General features: G+C 50.2%; 7 protein-coding genes across 7 annotated transcripts; 3 read left to right on the top strand and 4 right to left on the bottom strand.

The window, feature by feature from the left end:
- Positions 1-288: 288 nt before the first annotated feature.
- BO70DRAFT_417159 (uncharacterized protein) lies at positions 289-1423 on the bottom strand (the record flags this gene model as incomplete). The annotated part of the gene is made up of 2 exons (XM_025547405.1): positions 289-1007; positions 1066-1423. The coding sequence occupies 2 exons, from the start codon at positions 1421-1423 to the stop codon at positions 289-291; spliced, it is 1077 nt and encodes a 358-aa protein (XP_025395314.1).
- Positions 1424-2971: 1548 nt separating this feature from the next.
- Positions 2972-4262, top strand: BO70DRAFT_275984 (Zn(II)2Cys6 transcription factor; the record flags this gene model as incomplete). Its single annotated transcript, XM_025538985.1, is given in 2 exon segments — positions 2972-3100; positions 3117-4262. Coding segments are annotated over 2 exon segments (1275 nt in total), but the record flags the coding sequence as incomplete, so codon positions are not given.
- Positions 4263-5077: 815 nt separating this feature from the next.
- On the bottom strand, positions 5078-6405 carry BO70DRAFT_400231 (glycoside hydrolase family 76 protein; the record flags this gene model as incomplete). The annotated part of the gene is made up of 3 exons (XM_025546908.1): positions 5078-5470; positions 5541-6247; positions 6324-6405. 3 exons carry the CDS (start codon positions 6403-6405, stop codon positions 5078-5080), a joined length of 1182 nt encoding a protein of 393 aa, XP_025395312.1.
- Positions 6406-9102: 2697 nt separating this feature from the next.
- Positions 9103-10007, top strand: BO70DRAFT_432655 (uncharacterized protein; the record flags this gene model as incomplete). Its single annotated transcript, XM_025548343.1, has 2 exons — positions 9103-9339; positions 9401-10007. 2 exons carry the CDS (start codon positions 9103-9105, stop codon positions 9782-9784), a joined length of 621 nt encoding a protein of 206 aa, XP_025395311.1. The 3' UTR covers positions 9785-10007.
- Positions 10008-10255: 248 nt separating this feature from the next.
- Positions 10256-12137, top strand: BO70DRAFT_374287 (flavin-containing monooxygenase; the record flags this gene model as incomplete). Its single annotated transcript, XM_025544960.1, has 6 exons — positions 10256-10436; positions 10493-10894; positions 10984-11312; positions 11372-11712; positions 11802-11949; positions 12018-12137. The coding sequence occupies 6 exons, from the start codon at positions 10256-10258 to the stop codon at positions 12135-12137; spliced, it is 1521 nt and encodes a 506-aa protein (XP_025395310.1).
- Positions 12138-12588: 451 nt separating this feature from the next.
- BO70DRAFT_365981 (amidohydrolase family protein) lies at positions 12589-13900 on the bottom strand. The gene is made up of 2 exons (XM_025544209.1): positions 13630-13900; positions 12589-13566 (listed from the first exon to the last, which is right to left on the bottom strand). The coding sequence occupies exons 1-2, from the start codon at positions 13679-13681 to the stop codon at positions 12761-12763; spliced, it is 858 nt and encodes a 285-aa protein (XP_025395309.1). The 5' UTR covers positions 13682-13900; the 3' UTR covers positions 12589-12760.
- Positions 13901-15150: 1250 nt separating this feature from the next.
- On the bottom strand, positions 15151-16577 carry BO70DRAFT_400227 (uncharacterized protein; the record flags this gene model as incomplete). The annotated part of the gene is made up of 6 exons (XM_025546907.1): positions 15151-15196; positions 15281-15801; positions 15867-16133; positions 16189-16234; positions 16296-16354; positions 16431-16577. 6 exons carry the CDS (start codon positions 16575-16577, stop codon positions 15151-15153), a joined length of 1086 nt encoding a protein of 361 aa, XP_025395308.1.
- Positions 16578-16844: the final 267 nt, after the last annotated feature.

Genomic DNA, 16844 nt, shown 5'->3' with positions numbered 1-16844 from the left:
GAGTCGTGGAACAGATGGGAGAAGAGTGAATGGGCCGGTGCCTAGGATCTTGTAGCTCTGTTGGTTCATATAATCCAAGCGTGTGTATCGGGATGGTTCGAATTCCCAAAGAAAGAAAGAAAGAAGAAGAAGGAGAAGAAGAAGGAGAAGAAGGAGAAGAAGAAGAAGAAGCAGAAGCAGAAGAACAAGAGAAGAAGAAGAAGAAGTAGATAAAGAAGAAGCAGAAGAAGAAGCAGAAGAAGAAGAAGAAGAAGAGTAGAAGAAAGAAGAAGAGGAAAGAATGTCACTTCATTCAGCGGCCTTCTCCCTGAGCTGACAGAGTCCAAAACAAGTAAAGCGACCACCGCAGGTACAGGGCCGTGGCTTGTCCTTTGCATAGTAAATATCTGGGAACTTGGCTGAAGCGTCGAAACGGGTATCCCCCACCTCCAACTTGGGATGCGCTTCTTCGACTTTCTTTTCGATATCTTCTCCAGTCTCGTCTTCGTGCTCGAGTCGATAGATCTCCCGGAGTTCCTCTTGATACTCAACATCCCCCTCGTCCATCTGTCGGCATGTCACCACGAGAGGCCGGAGAATCATCACCGGTTGCGGGCAATCATCATCATCATCATCATCATCATCATGACGGGGCTCCCTCTCAGGACACCCCTTTTTCTTGACCCGGTTCTTGCAGTGCAGATAGGACCCGCACCGTGCAGCATCCAGATGGAATTCGAAGTTCGGATCCACCCTCCCCATGTAGACTACCAGATCGATCGCATTTCGGTAAACGTCGACCAGTTCCTTGTATCGTTTCTTGATTTCCGCAGGGTCGGTTATCTCACGCATGAGGATGTGCAGCGCCTGGCACCCCTCGAGCATACCGGAAGCCAAGCGACGAAATAGGGGTTCCTGGCTCTCCTGCGTCCAATATGTGACCCTCCAATCGTTTGTCTTGGACGGGACAGACTGGTTTAGAAGTTGGATAGTCGTCTGTCGCCAATTTCGTGCTCTTTCCCCATCGACTACCGAAAGAATAAAGCGTTAGCCAGAGCACCTCGATCAGGCGACTGAGTTACATACCTCTTGAAAACCTCTGCCAGAGCTCATATAGCCCCCTTTTAAAGACGGGAGGATCCATGCTTGACTGGACAGTGGTGCTATTCTCCTCGAGCTCAATATACGAGAATGGGTTGGTGATCACAGTCTCATAGATATGCTTCGTGATCACCGCGGCCGTAAGATTTCTCAAAAGCGCCTCGTAATTTCTATCGTCGAGGCTGGCCTCTAGTTGATCCCAGTCATCGTATCGACAGAATCCACCAAGGTTATCCAAGATGACCCTCTTGTCGCTTGCAGTCAATGCTCTGGGGAAGTTTCGATAGTGGAGAGCCCCAGTACGTGCTCCAGCTGAGACGCTGGAAATGGCACGGTCTAGCATTTTATCTTCCTCCGTGAAGCGACCCAAAAGCGTGTCCAAGTTAATCGCTGATTTCCAAACGAGAGACTGCTTTAGGTTTCTGTCCCTTGGGGCTTTCGTTCGAGAAGACAACTGGAAGTCCGCTTCATGAATTGACCGTTAGCTTAGTTTCGGAATCATGGGCGTCGTGAGTGATGGATTAGCAACAACGCTCTTGGAGGCCGCCTTCTGAGCCAACCGAGAAGATCGTCTTTTCTACATGAGGAGGAGTTTTATCGGCAGTCTGCAAAACTTCCATAGTGCCGCATCATCTGTATTTTGCCGAGAGTTTCGTGATAGCCTGGAGGGTAGTCATCCCCTGAGACAGCGACCATGAGTGTACCCGGGGGAGAACTTTCTATCTTCACCAGGTAGGTTGTGGAAAAAGGGCTGCAGGTGTCGTGGAAAATGTTGAACTCGCTTGGACCCCCTCCACCATTGCCTTTGCTTTGCCTTTGCCTTTTCTTTACCCATGATGAATCCACCTGTTGGGTTGGCTCTGTGTTGTTGGGGAGCAGGTTTGCTAGAGAGACACAGCTCTTCAACCACCCAGAAAAAGTGCTCATGGTGTATTTATTATGAAAGATGGCCAGACACACGCGGGCGCAGGGGGAGCGATCGGGGCAATGGATACGAGCTTTGATTCAGACGCAACCAACAACCAAACCAAAACAAAGATCGTCAAGCTGGCGGGGCATACTTCTTCAGAGGCACGCAATTCTTTCAGCCGCGCTGCCCACCATTCTATTCCTTGGTCGGGGCTGATGGGCTGCGGAAATAAAGAGAGCCCGGGTGCGTGAGAACACTCATCCACCCACAGCCACCATATCCCAGGGAACATGGTGAGTGGGCTGAGCGGGGTGGTAGACAGGAAAGAGATGAGGTGGTTGAGGCCCTTCATGAAAGGATAGTCTCATGTTTGCACTCACTAAACTATCAACAGGCGCAAAGGAGTTCGGTTACGTAGATCTTTTTTTAGGCTCTCTCTTGATGAGAACAACGATAAATATTTCTCTTTCATAGGTTATAAACTATATTATTACTTTGATCTTTTAACTAGAGATAACCAAGACAATTTATATGTGATTAATATTAGCACCCACTGCAGTGTGCAACACAACACCACCAGCCCCCTCAGCCCGCTAGATATGCAGTATATAAGACGCCGTGCATACACGCGTTTAAGTATATCTGACAGGTACGCTCAGTCCATCCACGTTTCGGATTGGCAGCCTGATTGATACCTGGGGCCGAGTCGTGTGGGGGCGGTTCAAAGATTAGCTTGGAAGTTGAACCCCCCGCTTTCCACTCCGTATTCCCTCCTCAATCCTCATTATGTCCTGGGCCATCTGCTTGTGGCCTTGGACGTCTTAAGCGATTGCGAAGCAACTTTACCTCTAAATGCTGAAATGGAAAAAGCAAGGCCGTCTAAGCCAGCAAGCATCCGGGAGCGTTCGAGAGGGTCGGCACTGCCGATCATACGGAGTACCTAGTACTTCTTATCTCTGTCCGCAGGACTGACACCACGGCAGAGCTCGACGGATCAAGTGTGATGAAACACCTGAGAAATGCCGGAATTGCACATCAACGGGAAGGGATTGCGACGGCTATGAGATACATCGCCTACCTCACCTTACCAAGAGGAGTAACTACCACCTGGTACTTATCCCCGCAGGTCACCACCGCCGCCATCCCATGGTCAACCACTTCCGATGAGCGCCGCTGCTTCGCATTCGTTCAAGCACACACAATTCCAGATGCCCTCAGCTACCATGACTCTCCGCTCTGGCAGCAGCTTATCCTCCAGATGGTCAACAGAGAACCAGCGGTCTGGCACGCCATGGTGGCTTTGGGAGCAGTGCACCAAGAGGTCGAACCTAGTAATCTCGGCATACCAACCACATTGGAGTGGATGGCCATGGCACAGTCTACACGGTCGTTTGAAATTCTGCGTCGACGCAACCCGCAAGACCCGCTGATGGGCGATGTGACCTTGCTCTGCTGTCTGCTCTTCATTATGAAAGACCTGGTGCGACAGGATTACGATTCCTCCCTCCAGCATCTTCGTGCAGGTTTGCGTATTATCCGAGAAGCCTCTGCCCGGGGCTCGTCTCCTCGAGAAACCCCACCAGTCTATTCATTCTGGGCGACGACATTCCGACATCTGGATTCCCAGATCGGCGTCGAGGGCCGGGCCTTGTGGGGCGATGGCGGGCTTGAAGCGGGTCCTCCCGCCGCGAATCTATGGCAGTCCCCTCAAACAGTTGATACCATCCAAGAGGTACGACATGCCTTGGAACCTGATTTCAATCGGTTCATCAAGCTTGGGCGCCGCTGCTGGAAGATGTCCCGGCACGAGATCTTGTCTCAATCCTCGGAGCTGTATCTGGAGCAATTCGAACTCATATCGCAGATCAGCTGCGCCATGCAGTTTTTCGAAACCTTCCGTGCCCTACGGTACGACGGCCCCAGCACCAAAGACAAGCGAAGTGCCGATCTGCTAGAGCTCTGGGTGTCTTCAGTGTCCCTCGGTACAAGAACATGTACCATTCACTACGACCCCACAGCGTTGCAGCTCTTCACCCCACAATACCGAGCCCTCTTTCGCAAGGTGCAGCGGTTTATCGCCGAGCTCCCCGAGCGACCAACCGTGACGGTCGATCTCGGAGTTATCCCGTTGCTCTTCCTAGTAGCTGAGGGGTGTCAGGACTTCCAGGTGCGCTGGCAAGCCCTTCAGGAGCTGCGAGACTGGCCGCACCAGGAGGCCCCGTTCAACTCGGAGACCATCGCTTCATTTTTGGACGAGCGGCTCAGGATCGAGCTAAGAGCCCGAATCCGGTCAGAGCTGACGGAACGTATGTCATCATCATCATCATCATCATCATCATCATCATCATCAAGTCAACAGGGCAAGCCTGCCGATGACTTAGAATCCCATGTGGAAGAGCTGCTACGGAAACAATTAATGATGCTCACCGGCCGGAGGCGGAATTCTCGCCCCCGCAAACGAGAGGAAAGAAACAAGGCGGAGCTTCTCTCATACGCTCGTGTTATCGTGGACCTGTCGAACGACCACTGGGGAATAGCTTCTAAGGTAACAAACTTGGGGTTATAGATACCATAATTGGGGCCGTTTGTTTGCCTGTTGACTTCGCCATCTAGCCCCGGCCTCGGTTCTTTTTGTTGACGTAGTCAAATCTGGTATTTTGGTCTCTCGTCCGTAAAAATACCCCCTTGTCAGTACTATATGCAACAAAGATTACCATACTTATAGTGGTTGTTGCTTGTCCAAGTTGTGGACTTAGGGTTCTTTTTGCAACTGGCCATAGTCCTACGCCGTGAGTTCGAATTACAAAAAGTCATAATTGCATAATAATGTAGGATATACTCTAGTTCATACCACGTCTCATCAGTTATCGCCGCAAGCTCCGTCTCTCGAGAAACATCAAATTTCAATGCACCAACATCAATCATGCGTCCTCTGGCTCTTGTGTTGGAACCGGAGCCCCCCTCTTTTGCTTTATCCAGCGCAACGCGAAGAAGCCGACCACAATAATCAAAGCCGCGCCAGCCACAGAACCGACCACGGCGCCAACAATGGCACCCTTCGAAATGCCGCCCTTACTCTTTGAATCACTATGCACCTGTCGTCAAGTTGCCCTGTGTGAGCAGATAGGATGTGAAGACATTAGCGGCATTCCAGGTGTTCCCGAAGGATGGGTCATTGTTGTAGGTGCTATTGCCCCAATCCGACCCACAGACAGTCTGGTTGCTCGAGCCATCGCATTGTTCCGCCACTGCCACGGCCGTGTCCTTCAGCAACGGGACAATTTGGTCCGCCATGTCCGGGATCAAGTTCGCCACGGATGCAAGACATAGCGCCAGGAACCCTTTGAAGGCAATAGAGGGGTGGTTGGCCACACTGGCACTTCCATTGCCGACTTCCACCAGGATATTGTTGACGAAGAATGTGTCCAGCGTGCTATTCAGCAATCCCTCGGTTCGGGTCCTCCAGGTGTCCGATCCCGTCTTGTCCACTCATCAGCTATCGTTTCATATGCAGAAGCCCAGAGAGGCGATGGGGTGGAAGGGGACGTACCACGTTATACATATGTGCCGCACCGCTCAGGTACAACCCGTACGCATAGGACCAACGCGAGGTATCCACCGCCGTGCAGGTCGAACCATTGACAGTCGTCGTATTCGACACCATTTGACTCACCGTCCAGTCCGTTGTATTCACCATCCCATTCTTCTCGCTCCACGACCACGCATTGTCCGCATAATTAATAAAGGTGCCCTTATTAGGAGGGAAGGCCAGCGCGATGCGGGAGACGAGCTGAAAATACGCTCCATTGCTAAACCAGTCGAATTCCGTTCCATTCTTCTGGCTTTCGTCGTCATACAGCCCGCCGTCGCATACCGCGCCCCGGTTGATTATCATATCCAGCTTATACCCGACTGCCATGGCCCAGAACACCCACGCCGACTTTTTCCGATCCCCCGGGAATGGGAAGTCCACGTCCGCGGCTGCCATGGCGGCGAGGCCCCATGAGACGTACTCGCTGGTCGGGACGTCGGCTCCCTTCCATGTTGCGTTGAAGACGCTTGTCTCTACGCTCTCCATGCGCATGAGAATGAGGCTGTTGTAGGTGGCGTTGCCGGTGGCCGACCAGTAGGGGATTAGCGACGAGTACAGCATTCCCTCAGGGTAACCAGAGTCGTTGATGGGACTGAGGGTCCCGTCTAAGACGCCATTGACGAGTAGGTTCTCGAACTCGACTGTCGCGGACTTTTTGATTGTTTCTGTTCACGGGATCGTGTTAGCATCCTCTCTCCTCTCTCCTTGTGCCAACCGGGAAAGCGCCGAAAAAGAAGATACCATTGTTGTTGATATTGAAATCAATGGCCGACACACACCCTGCCAGGAAGAGGGCACGCCAGGCCAACTGTCTGAAACCCATGCTGAAAGACTGATGGTGATAGTGAAGCAACCTTAGCATCGAGCACGATGAGAGCAATAACCCAGAATTTGCCCAGGAAGCAGGCCATATAAATACTACTCAGGCTCGTCCGAATACTGCAGCCTGACGCATCTTTCTTCCTAGCAGATATGGCCATCTAGCACGACCACACGAGACCATCCAGTGTTTGATGATGGCGGCTGCCTGGATGTTTGTTTCGACCCACATGGTTCATAGTAGGGCAATGGGGAGAATGCTGCTGATTGGCCAAGAGTCGCACACTTTCTGGCAAGTTACCTTAGGAACCGTCACAGGGAGCTGCTAATAGCCTAACGAAGGATCATCACTTGAGAGTTATATCTATATATAGCAGTTCTGTTGAAGTGAGGTTGGCGGGATCTGCCGCCGTGTAAACAACATCAGGATGGCCATCTAGTATCTCTGTGGCCCAACTCCGCTCAAAACATTGGATGATTGGATCAATACTGTGTAGCCTGAGAATTAGCGTCGATGTATGGAGAGCTCCGGGTCTCTTGTCATTGCTTTACCTTGTTAGGCAACCATCAGGGTTTTCAGGGTTCTCCCGCACGGACAGCAATCTGTGGCGCGCTTGGTTATTATGGGTTCGAGGCAGAATGCCTCTCTAAGCAAAGTCGTGGGGTTCAAATCAATCGGCTCTGGACATGGCGATGACCCGAGATACATCGATAGGACGGAGGAATCGTAGTAATAAGACAACTGAAAAGTCTATCTGTTACCTAGGTGATGACTGAGGAGGAGGGGGAGACAAACTGTGGGCTCGTTACTCCGTACTACTAGTAGCGGGGCGAAGGGGGCCCTGCAGCAGGCACTAGGCCCAGCTGGGATCAGCGGTCTATCACATGGTAGTAGTAGTATGTAGATGTGCTGGAGCCTGGATGGCGATTGCATAGACGAATGCCTCTTGCATAGACGAATACGCTACAATACGTGACTCGACGCAAACGCGCAGGTGAACCATCGTTGGGACACGTGATCGCATGGATTGCACTGGACACCGTGAAGGTTGTCGTTCTTCCTCAATATTTCCTCTTGACTACCCTGTTTCTTCCACCTATACTTCCATTTGCTTCATGGATCCTTTTCTGGGGCATGACCGGTGCGATGTTACCGACGGAGATTCTTGATTCATACTAAGCTGACCACCATGAAAGGTCTTCATACTGGGAGGTATATGCGAACTGTGGGATTCCAAGGATTCTGCTCATCGATCTAACTCTCTACATCATCACAGTCAGTAGAGCTTATGATTTCATCCTAACTTGTCCGGCTTCTCCTCCTCGAGCACCAGATCTTTACCCATGGCGGATAATGCATCCCGTTTGAGTGCCAATATCGCGGGGAAATTGCGGCCCTCATAGCAACCAGGTTTGGTGACATCCTCGAAGATAACCTGGGAGACCCTGAGTGAATTTATGGGCAGGTGGTGAGTGAAGAGGCCTGGATGTCAGCGTCCAGGTCGGGAATGCGGCTTCTGGTGATGATTCTGTGTCTAGTGGTGAGGAATCCTCTGCAGAAGGAATGTGGCTCAATACGAGTGGCTTTCAGGCTGAGGAGAGTCAACTCATGTCCCAGAAGCTCGGAGGAGAAGGCAGCAGCAGCTACATTCTCGTTGCCAGCAGTCCATTTTGCCCATCACTCGACCCCATATTGACGATGGTTTCGGAATTCTGAGCGCGCATGAAGTGGAGAATGGGGCGGAGGATACAAAACTGCGAGAAGGCATTGATATTAAACTAGTCGAGGATTTCTTGGTCGCTGAATGCAGAGGTATATTTACCTACCTGGATTCATCCACGCGTCCTCCTTAGATGATTATCGCGTTGGTCACTAAGAGGAATACTGGTCCGACATTGGAGATGGCATGGTCGACGACTATTTGAACTTCTGAATCGTTGGCCCGCACATCGATTCAACTGGTAATCACACCCAGTGGAGCCAAATCATACAACCCCTCAGGTTAGAAATCAGTGCGAAAGATACAAGAATTGGATGAGGAAGATGAAGGTCTCATTGGCTAACAGCGATAACATAACAAGTAAGTCTACCTACAGCAGCTTCATATTCAGGAGTAATTCCTGATACTCTTCTGGGGAGTCGATAGTCGATACCAAGTGCTGACAGTTGATTATAACTTTCAATAGAATATATATATGGCAACGTGAGAATCCCCCAATCTCATCGTCGAGCGTCCTTCTCTGAGAGAAATTCGACCAGCTGTCATTATTCTAAGATATTCTTTCTACAGTAATGGTCGATGGAGTCGATGCGTCGAACGTCGTTCAGAAACTTGATTGTCGTGTAGTCTTGGGCCTAGCTCAAAATTTAGGCCCAGGCATACCACAAGGACATAGAATTTCATCAATAGACCCATATTTATGCATTCTTGCTTCCGACCCCGCAGAGTCTGGACATAGTAAATTTCTATGCACAGGAACCTCGGTGGCAACTGGTCGCACCGGGTGCATTCCGAAGCGCGAGCGCTGCCGAAGGCTACGGAGGTACGGGATGAACCCGACACACACCATTGACTCATCTATCAACTGCCAGTTGAGAACTAGTGTGCTCTACCCAGGCTAGTACTTGGATTCGAATTCCTTTTTAGCGGATTAGAACAACGAACCTAAGCACCCCCTGTTCTCACCGGGTTCAATCACAATGCTATCCACAATTGCCGCGCTTGCGGAAGCACATCCCATTCTCAAAGCAGCGGGCACCATTCTAGCATTCCTGACCGTGACATTTATCAATATCCAAGAGACATTAAAACCAATTGGCAAACGGCGCGGACCAGGCGGTAAGCGTTACAAACTACCACCTGGCCCGAAAGGCATTCCTATATTCGGAAATCTCCTGTCCCTGAAAAATCGGACTCGCAATGAAGATCACGTTGCTGTAAGTCAAGCCAGAGTAGCCTGATACTATCCACGGAAAGTTACTGACTCGTGTGTCAAAGGTCAATGAAATGGCGCAGTACGGGGAAATGACCACACTGCATCTTGGGTCGAAAACACGTGTTTTGCTTAATAGAAAGCGCGTGGTTTCTGAGATTATCGCGAAGCGGGGATCTCTCACTAATGAGAGATCTCCCATGCCGATTGCCAGTGGGATTGTGAGTCGCCATGGACGTTCCCTTATCTTGCCTCCGGATGGGTGGACGGAAAAGAGACGAGCGATGCATTCTCTATTGAGTGGAACGGCTTTGAAGCAGTATGGTGCTTGGCAGGAACAGGAAAGTGCCCAGATGATGGCGGAGTATCTGTATCAGCCGAAACGGTGGTTTTCCCACCACTATCGCTATGCGAACTATAAGAGCTTGCTTCAGTTGGGTGGAAACTGAATGGTTTAAGTACTTCCCCTCAACTGGACTGAAAAATGAGCTAATCCTAGGCCCACTCATACGCCCGCGGGGAAGATGGATACAGCCTCGGATGACATGGGTTCGCTTTCAAACAACATGAATACATTCCCGGATGAGACGAGTCCTCCTTCCCCCCCCATGACATGACATTCCTTTCGGATGACATGTGAACACCCTCAGATAACATGAGATGCCGTCGGAAGAGATAAAGCTGCCCTCAGATGGTCTGGAATGGTCGACGGGAATGATTCCGGGACGGGTCCCTTGACAGCATCAGGTGACCTTCCTCCTCCCGGTTTTAGACTAGTCTAGAGCGAAATCAAAACTTTCTGCCGTATTATCAGGGACGGGGACGGGACGCTGAACCATGGCCTCTCCACCTATAAGCCCGCCAGCAGACCAGCCTCTCCAAACATTACATAGGGAGTGCACAACTTGATTCTTGACATGATGACCCAGAAACTCTCGTCTTCTGATATACCATCATACAGCCAGATTGCCTGTATTGGTGCTGGTTTCTCAGCTGTGGCTCTGGGCGCAACCCTCCAACGGTGGTATGGGTTTGAGGATATCCACTTTTTTGACCGACACCCCACCAGCGGTGGAACATGGTACATCAACTCTTATCCTGGTAAGTTGGTCTCTTTTCATCTAACACTGAATAAGTACTCAATTTCTTCCGTTTAGGCGCCGGTTGTGATGTTCCCAGCGTGCTTTACAGCTACTCCTTCGAGCCCAACCCCAACTGGACCAAGCTCATGCCCTCAAAGGAGGAAATCAAACAGTACCACGACCATGTCTTGGAGAAGTATCGCCTTCAACACAAGATGACCTTCTCAACAGAGGTCATCGGGAGTGTTTGGCGGGATGATGCCGACCGATGGCTCATTTACCTACGCGATCTCCAAACCGGGCGGACGTTCACCCATGAATGCCAAGTTCTTTTCACGGCGACTGGCCTGCTCGTCGAGCCTCGTCCTTGCGATATACCCGGGGCTGAGGGCTTTCAAGGAGCAATTTTTCACTCAGCGAGGTGGAATCATGATGTTGATCTAGAGGGAAAGAATGTTGTTGTCGTCGGAAATGGATGTAAGTCCAGTCACCATTTCCCTCGCTAGTGTGTTAGTTTGATCAGTTGCAAATTAGTTTGTTTATGCTTACTTCATTTTATCCAACAGGTACTGCTACTCAAATTGTGCCCGCTCTAGCAAAGAAAGTGAAGTCCCTGACTCAGATCATCCGATCCCAACACTGGGTCTTCCCAACTTCCAATTTCACCTACGGACCGTTTCTCCAATGGGTCTTCCGCCACATCCCTTTTGCACTGAAACTACATCGATTTCAAATCTTCCTGGTCGCTGAAAATAGCATCCGGTTGTTTCCCATGACGAAGGCTGCAGCAAGACTCCGAGAGCAATGGAGGAAGAAAGTCGAGAGTTATATGCGTGCCACTGCCCCGGCAAAGTATCATGATATCCTTATTCCGGACTTTGAAGTTGGCTGCAAGGTCTGAACTCCTCCAGCTTCTGAGGATATACTATATTATTGGCTTACACCTTCTCCAAGAGACGAATCTTCGACTGCTGCTATCTCCAGTCGTTGAACAACGACAACGTTGTCCTGACGGACTCTAAGATCGAGAAGATCGTTAAAGAAGGAATCCAAACAAACAGAGGTATCATTCCCGCCGATGCAATTGTCCTTGCAACCGGCTTCCAGACCAGCAAGTTCCTACCCAACATGGATGTTGTGGGTCGCGATGGGAAAAGCCTCAACGATCACTGGTCTGAATTCGGGGGTCCATCGGCGTACAATTGCTCCGTCATGAATGGGTTTCCCAATTTCTTTATGCTACTTGGTCCGAACGCAGCGACGGGACATACGTCTGCCCTGATAGCAGCGGAGAAGTACGTGTTCCCTTTTCGGTTTATCACCGCTCAAGCAATTATTCAAACAAAATCAGTTGATTGATTGCTAACTCGAGGCCATATAACAGCTCTGTGAACTATGCGCTCCGTATTTTGAAGCCCGTGTTGGAAGGGAAGGCCTCTGCCGTGGAGGTCAAGCAGGATGCGGAGCGTGACTATATCTACTGGGTTCAAGATGCCCTGAGCAAGCGGGTGTGGAACGCAGGTTGTGTATCGGTAAGTGCCTTTATCTATCCTGCAGAATAGCAAAATTCGACACAGGCCGTTCTTAACAAGTTGTCAAGTGGTATTTGAACGATCGAAGGTGGAACTCTATAGCCTATCCATGGACCCAGGGCCACTACTGGTGGCGCAGTCTGTTCCCTACTTGGTCGGACTGGAACATTAAGGTCAGTTTGCTTTGATTCTGTCTCCAGTGTGAAATTGAGTTACTCACTGTTGATGGTTGTGGATTGAAGAAAAAGAAGCCGATCAAGCCGTTTATCCCATGGTCACGAGTCTTTGTCGTTCTTCTGTTTGGTATTCTGGGTAGCTGGGTGCTGTATACCTTCAACTACGCGGGAAGTCTGCAGTTGGGCGGTCTTTGAAGGCTATTAGAGTTATGATGAGAAGATTTACATCTCAATTTGTGCTATATGGATATTGCCTAGATTGCCATCAGTTTACTATGAGTTTTTGTCTCTTTTCACCGTATCTGCAATCATGTTGACGATTCATATACACGCACTTCTTCCTTAAATTATGGCATGCTTTCCATTTCCAATATACCTTTTGTGTCTGTTTAATGTTCTACCATGGGCCTTATTGGAACACTCAAGAGGTTTCGCAACTAACTTATTCCTTGCACTCATCCCCATGATCCAACCATCTTAGTTAGATGAAAACAAAGCCTTAGCATTCCCGGAATAGATCTTCTTCCTCAATTCCTCGGACAACGGGTATTCATCCAGCGCCTCCCTAAACCCCGCAATCTTATCGTTATGAGCGTACGGAAAATCAGATCCTGCAGAATTCCTGTCAGCGGGAATCATTCAACCAGTTCCACGAGTCCCCATTCCCTACCGTATAATATATGCTCGTACGGGACAAGACTCAAAAGCAAAGCCAAAACCGCCGGTGAGCTCGAAAGAGCCAAGTCGAAATAGAACGACTTAAAGTCCTCTACCATCTCTTCCGGACTAGTCGTGTAGGGCTTATACGTCGCCTCGGGGGACTTAGTAGTCGTGGTAAGACGAGAGATCAAGTACGGAAGCGTTCCCCCGGCATGCGAAAGAATGACCTTGCAATCCGGATACGCCCGCTTCGTACCCGTCGTGAGCAAATCGACAGCCGTACGGGTCGTTTCATGCGGATAATCGATCGCCGGCTGGGGCAGCTGGGGGTTGACGCGGTTCGTGTCCGCCGGATGAGTAGGGTGGATGAACACCACCGCTTTCCGGGCGTTGAGCTCCTCCCAGATCGGCTTGAAGGCCGGATGTCCCAGATACTGGTTTCCGGGTCCGTATCGCGTGAACAGGGTGACTCCTTCTGCGTGGAGAACGTCCAGGCTGTGCTGGATTTCTGCGAGTGTTCCTGCGGTGTCCAGGAGGCAGGGTAAGGCCGCGAAGAACCCGAATCGCTCGGGGTTGGTGTCGCGCAGGCTGGCGGCGTATTCGTTGGCTTGACGTGCCAGCGCCCGTTGCTTGGATGCATCCGGGGCGATCACTGCGCCTGGGGCTGTGAGCGACAGAATGGCTTTCTTGGTCCCGTTCTTGTCCATTGATGTTAGAGAGGCTTCCGGTGTCCAGCGCGGAGTTGGCCACCCCGATGGGTCGCCGCCGGCATCTTCGACCGCTGGTTGGGTTGGGTTAGTATATGGCATCAGATGGAGTGTAGAGTCACCGGTTGGGTTCTAACCTTGGGCATAGAATTGCGGGACAAAGTGGTGGTGTGTATCGATCTTAGACATCTTGGGTTTGGACCTGGACAGTGGTGGGATATTCCTTGACTGAAATGGTCTGATGGGAGTGGAGGAGGCAGGTTCTTAAGTTCATACAACTGCCGAGTTATCCGGTCCCTATTACGTTTAGTTGAATGCCGAATCTCTTCAGGAACCAAACTGCGTAGAGGTCATGCCGCTTTTCCGAGCAAGATTAAGCTCAGTGCTAGGGTTTGTGGTCGGGTCTTCTCGGAGGTGTACATTTCTTCGCACCTAACTAATTAGCATGTTCCTTGTAGACCGAGAAGGTAGTTATACACTGAAAAGATTATAACCCTCGTGGATTCACTCTCCGCTCTCTATTTTTCAAATTCACATCATGATACCCACCCCCCTTTTGTTGCTCCATCACATTCTGTATGGAGAAGTCGGGATGATCCCAAGCCGCTCAGGCCGCCCCGGAACATTCCCGACATGAATCCCGGCTTTGAATCATTCACAACTTACGGGAGAAACACCTGTCATACCACTCATAATCATGGGTGCCGTTAAACCCGTTTCATAACTTGCTTTCCTTGATCAACCAGCCACGACCTCCCAACACGCCTGTCAACCATGCCCGACAAACAAGGAATCCTACAATGCACCCAAAGTGCGCACCTCCCTTGCCATCCTAAGCTTCACCAAAGCACCGCTGTTTAAGGGAGAGACGAACCAATCCCATTTCCCGATGCCTCTGTTGCACGTTGACACTGTTGTGGATGCGATCGTGGATGCCCTTGCTAGTGGATTGAGCCGGAATATCTTCCTACCGGGCATATTTAGTTATTCTGCGGGTTTGGTGAGTTCATCTTGTTCTATCCATTTTTAGTGCTGTCTTTAACGGGATATATCGTAAAGCGAGGTGCCCTGAAATGGCTGCAGGTTATGGTTAGAAATGGCTCCAAGACCTTGAAGGTGGATTTTAGAGGACGGCAGAAGATCGATCCTATCACTGGAAAACTGGTTTGATATCGATCCGCTGCACGGCATGTCAAAGTCTGATTTATGACCACTGCGGGAAAGGAGAACTCCCAAGCTGGGTCTCACCTGAGGGGGCTTGATAGGGATTCAGGCTTTACTTTCGGAATACTAGCTACTACCTGGCATTCAGATTACGTCTTCATATAATATTACATATCATACACCCTATAAGCAACCCAAATATACCAGTGATCTTCTGGGGTCCTCGAAATCTTTCAACAGGCATGCTTACTTAGGTAGATGAGACCAGCAAAATTAAGTGACTTGATTAGATCGCTAAGATAAAATATCCATTAATTCTTTCTGATATTAAATGGCTCGCAAGCGATTATACTTAGAAGATCTGTCGTAGCCATAAATATTAACAATGGCGACCGTTATAGAGAAGGCGCAGGCCAATCGGGTCATTGGAAACAGCAGCTGACGAGCCAAGGTCACGAGCTCAATGACACCTTCAGGCGAACCTCGCACAGAATCTAATCATCCGATGGTTTGCGTAATTCATCAAAATGATCGATGTACCTGAAATGGCATCATATCATCGCCTCAATGTGATTCCTGGTATTGGTATTCCTATTCGGTGGAAAGCCAATGTCCACCACATACTCATCCACCCCGGACGGCACCCGCATCGACGCAACATCCACATTCGTTGTGACTGTGATATTGACCTTCCCGCTTCCCATTCCGAGAAGTTTTTCTTCCGACCCTGTCAGAGTCGCGCCAAGTTCCTCGAGACTCGGCGGTTCGGCCCGTGAGATGCGCGAACCACCATTCTTCCGGTTTTGGGCCCCGTCCGAGCGGGGTTTGCTCGAATCTGGCAGCTTGTGAGAATCGTGGAAGCTGTTTGTGAGGTTGGGGACGAGAGTCCCCAATGCGGGAAGATTCGCCACCACCATGCCAATCTCGATCTCTATCGCGGTCACAATGACCATTCGACCCATTACCCATGTGGTATCCGAACTCGTGACAATTTGTTTCTGGACATAAAAGCGACATAACAGCGTTACTAGCGACAGGCCGCCGAAGCAGATGGCTCCGAGAGTGGCGTGACGCTTGGCATTCGTTTGGAGCTTCATAACGGTCGGGATCGGTAGAATCATGAGAATGATGTCCATGATGACATTCTGCATTGTTCAATAATTGATCAGTCTCGGCTTTCCCAGGGATTCTTTTGGTCGGTCTCTCGTACCAGTCCGGTTGGAACCATCAGAACGACATAAGTTCCGATGCATTTCGCGTTTGGATATTCGCCCGGATAAAAGATAGCCTCTAGCGGCCTGCACTGCAGAAAGGCGAGTAGCCAATTGGCGATGGTGAATAGGGCATTCAAAATCATGGCGCCGTAAACCGTGTTTCGGAAAGACCTCTGTGGAGAAAGCCGGAGATAGGACACGAGGATGGCCTGCTTGAGGGTCCAGTGGACGAACATATAGATGACATCCTCGATGAAGAACCACTGTTTTCCTTCCCTTCAGTCGAGGATCCGGTGAGCTAGGTCAAGAATTCCGTACCTTGATGATATTTTCCCACTGATATGTGGATAGCTCACGAAGATGTCTAATTTGGAATCCGGTTTAGGCTCCAATCTCAGCAATTGTGGCATTGGTAAATCACTTACACTCCACTGCCATAATGAAGCAGGGTGTATAAAATTGCTTGTTGCATTCCATTGATACACTAACAGCCAACAGACAAGAATCATATGTCAGTTTCTGGTGAACAAAGAAAAGTCTCATCTCATGTGGACACTCACCAACAGAAAGACGGCAACCAACTCGTCCCGACCGAAGAACTCCAGGCGCCATCGAGAGTACAGACGGAGAATTATCGAGGAGGTACCGATTGCAAACGCGACAGAAATGATCACGTAGGTCAATTGCTGCAAGTTATCTATCGCCATCGCACCGACGCGAATGCAACACGAGGTCCACACCAGGCAATTACCTCTTGCCCTCTGCACTTGAGATCGATGGGTCTCTAGTTCCGTGGAGTGGAAATAAGGACTGGACAGTTCATATTTATTTGACCGGCTGATCTCACGATTTTAATTTGGCGGGCCTCTTTCAGCCGGATGCGCCTTTTGCCCTGGATCGCACGGGTTTTGTATCGATCGGCCAGGCTCACGGATTTCCAACCCTGCAAGCGCCTTGACTAGAATGAAAGCCAG

Source organism: Aspergillus heteromorphus, assembly GCF_003184545.1.
Source record: "Aspergillus heteromorphus CBS 117.55 chromosome Unknown BO70scaffold_35, whole genome shotgun sequence".
NCBI classification, from domain to species: domain Eukaryota; kingdom Fungi; phylum Ascomycota; class Eurotiomycetes; order Eurotiales; family Aspergillaceae; genus Aspergillus; species Aspergillus heteromorphus.
Note: the sequence above shows the minus strand (reverse complement) of the source record. Positions and strands in the feature narration are given on the sequence as shown.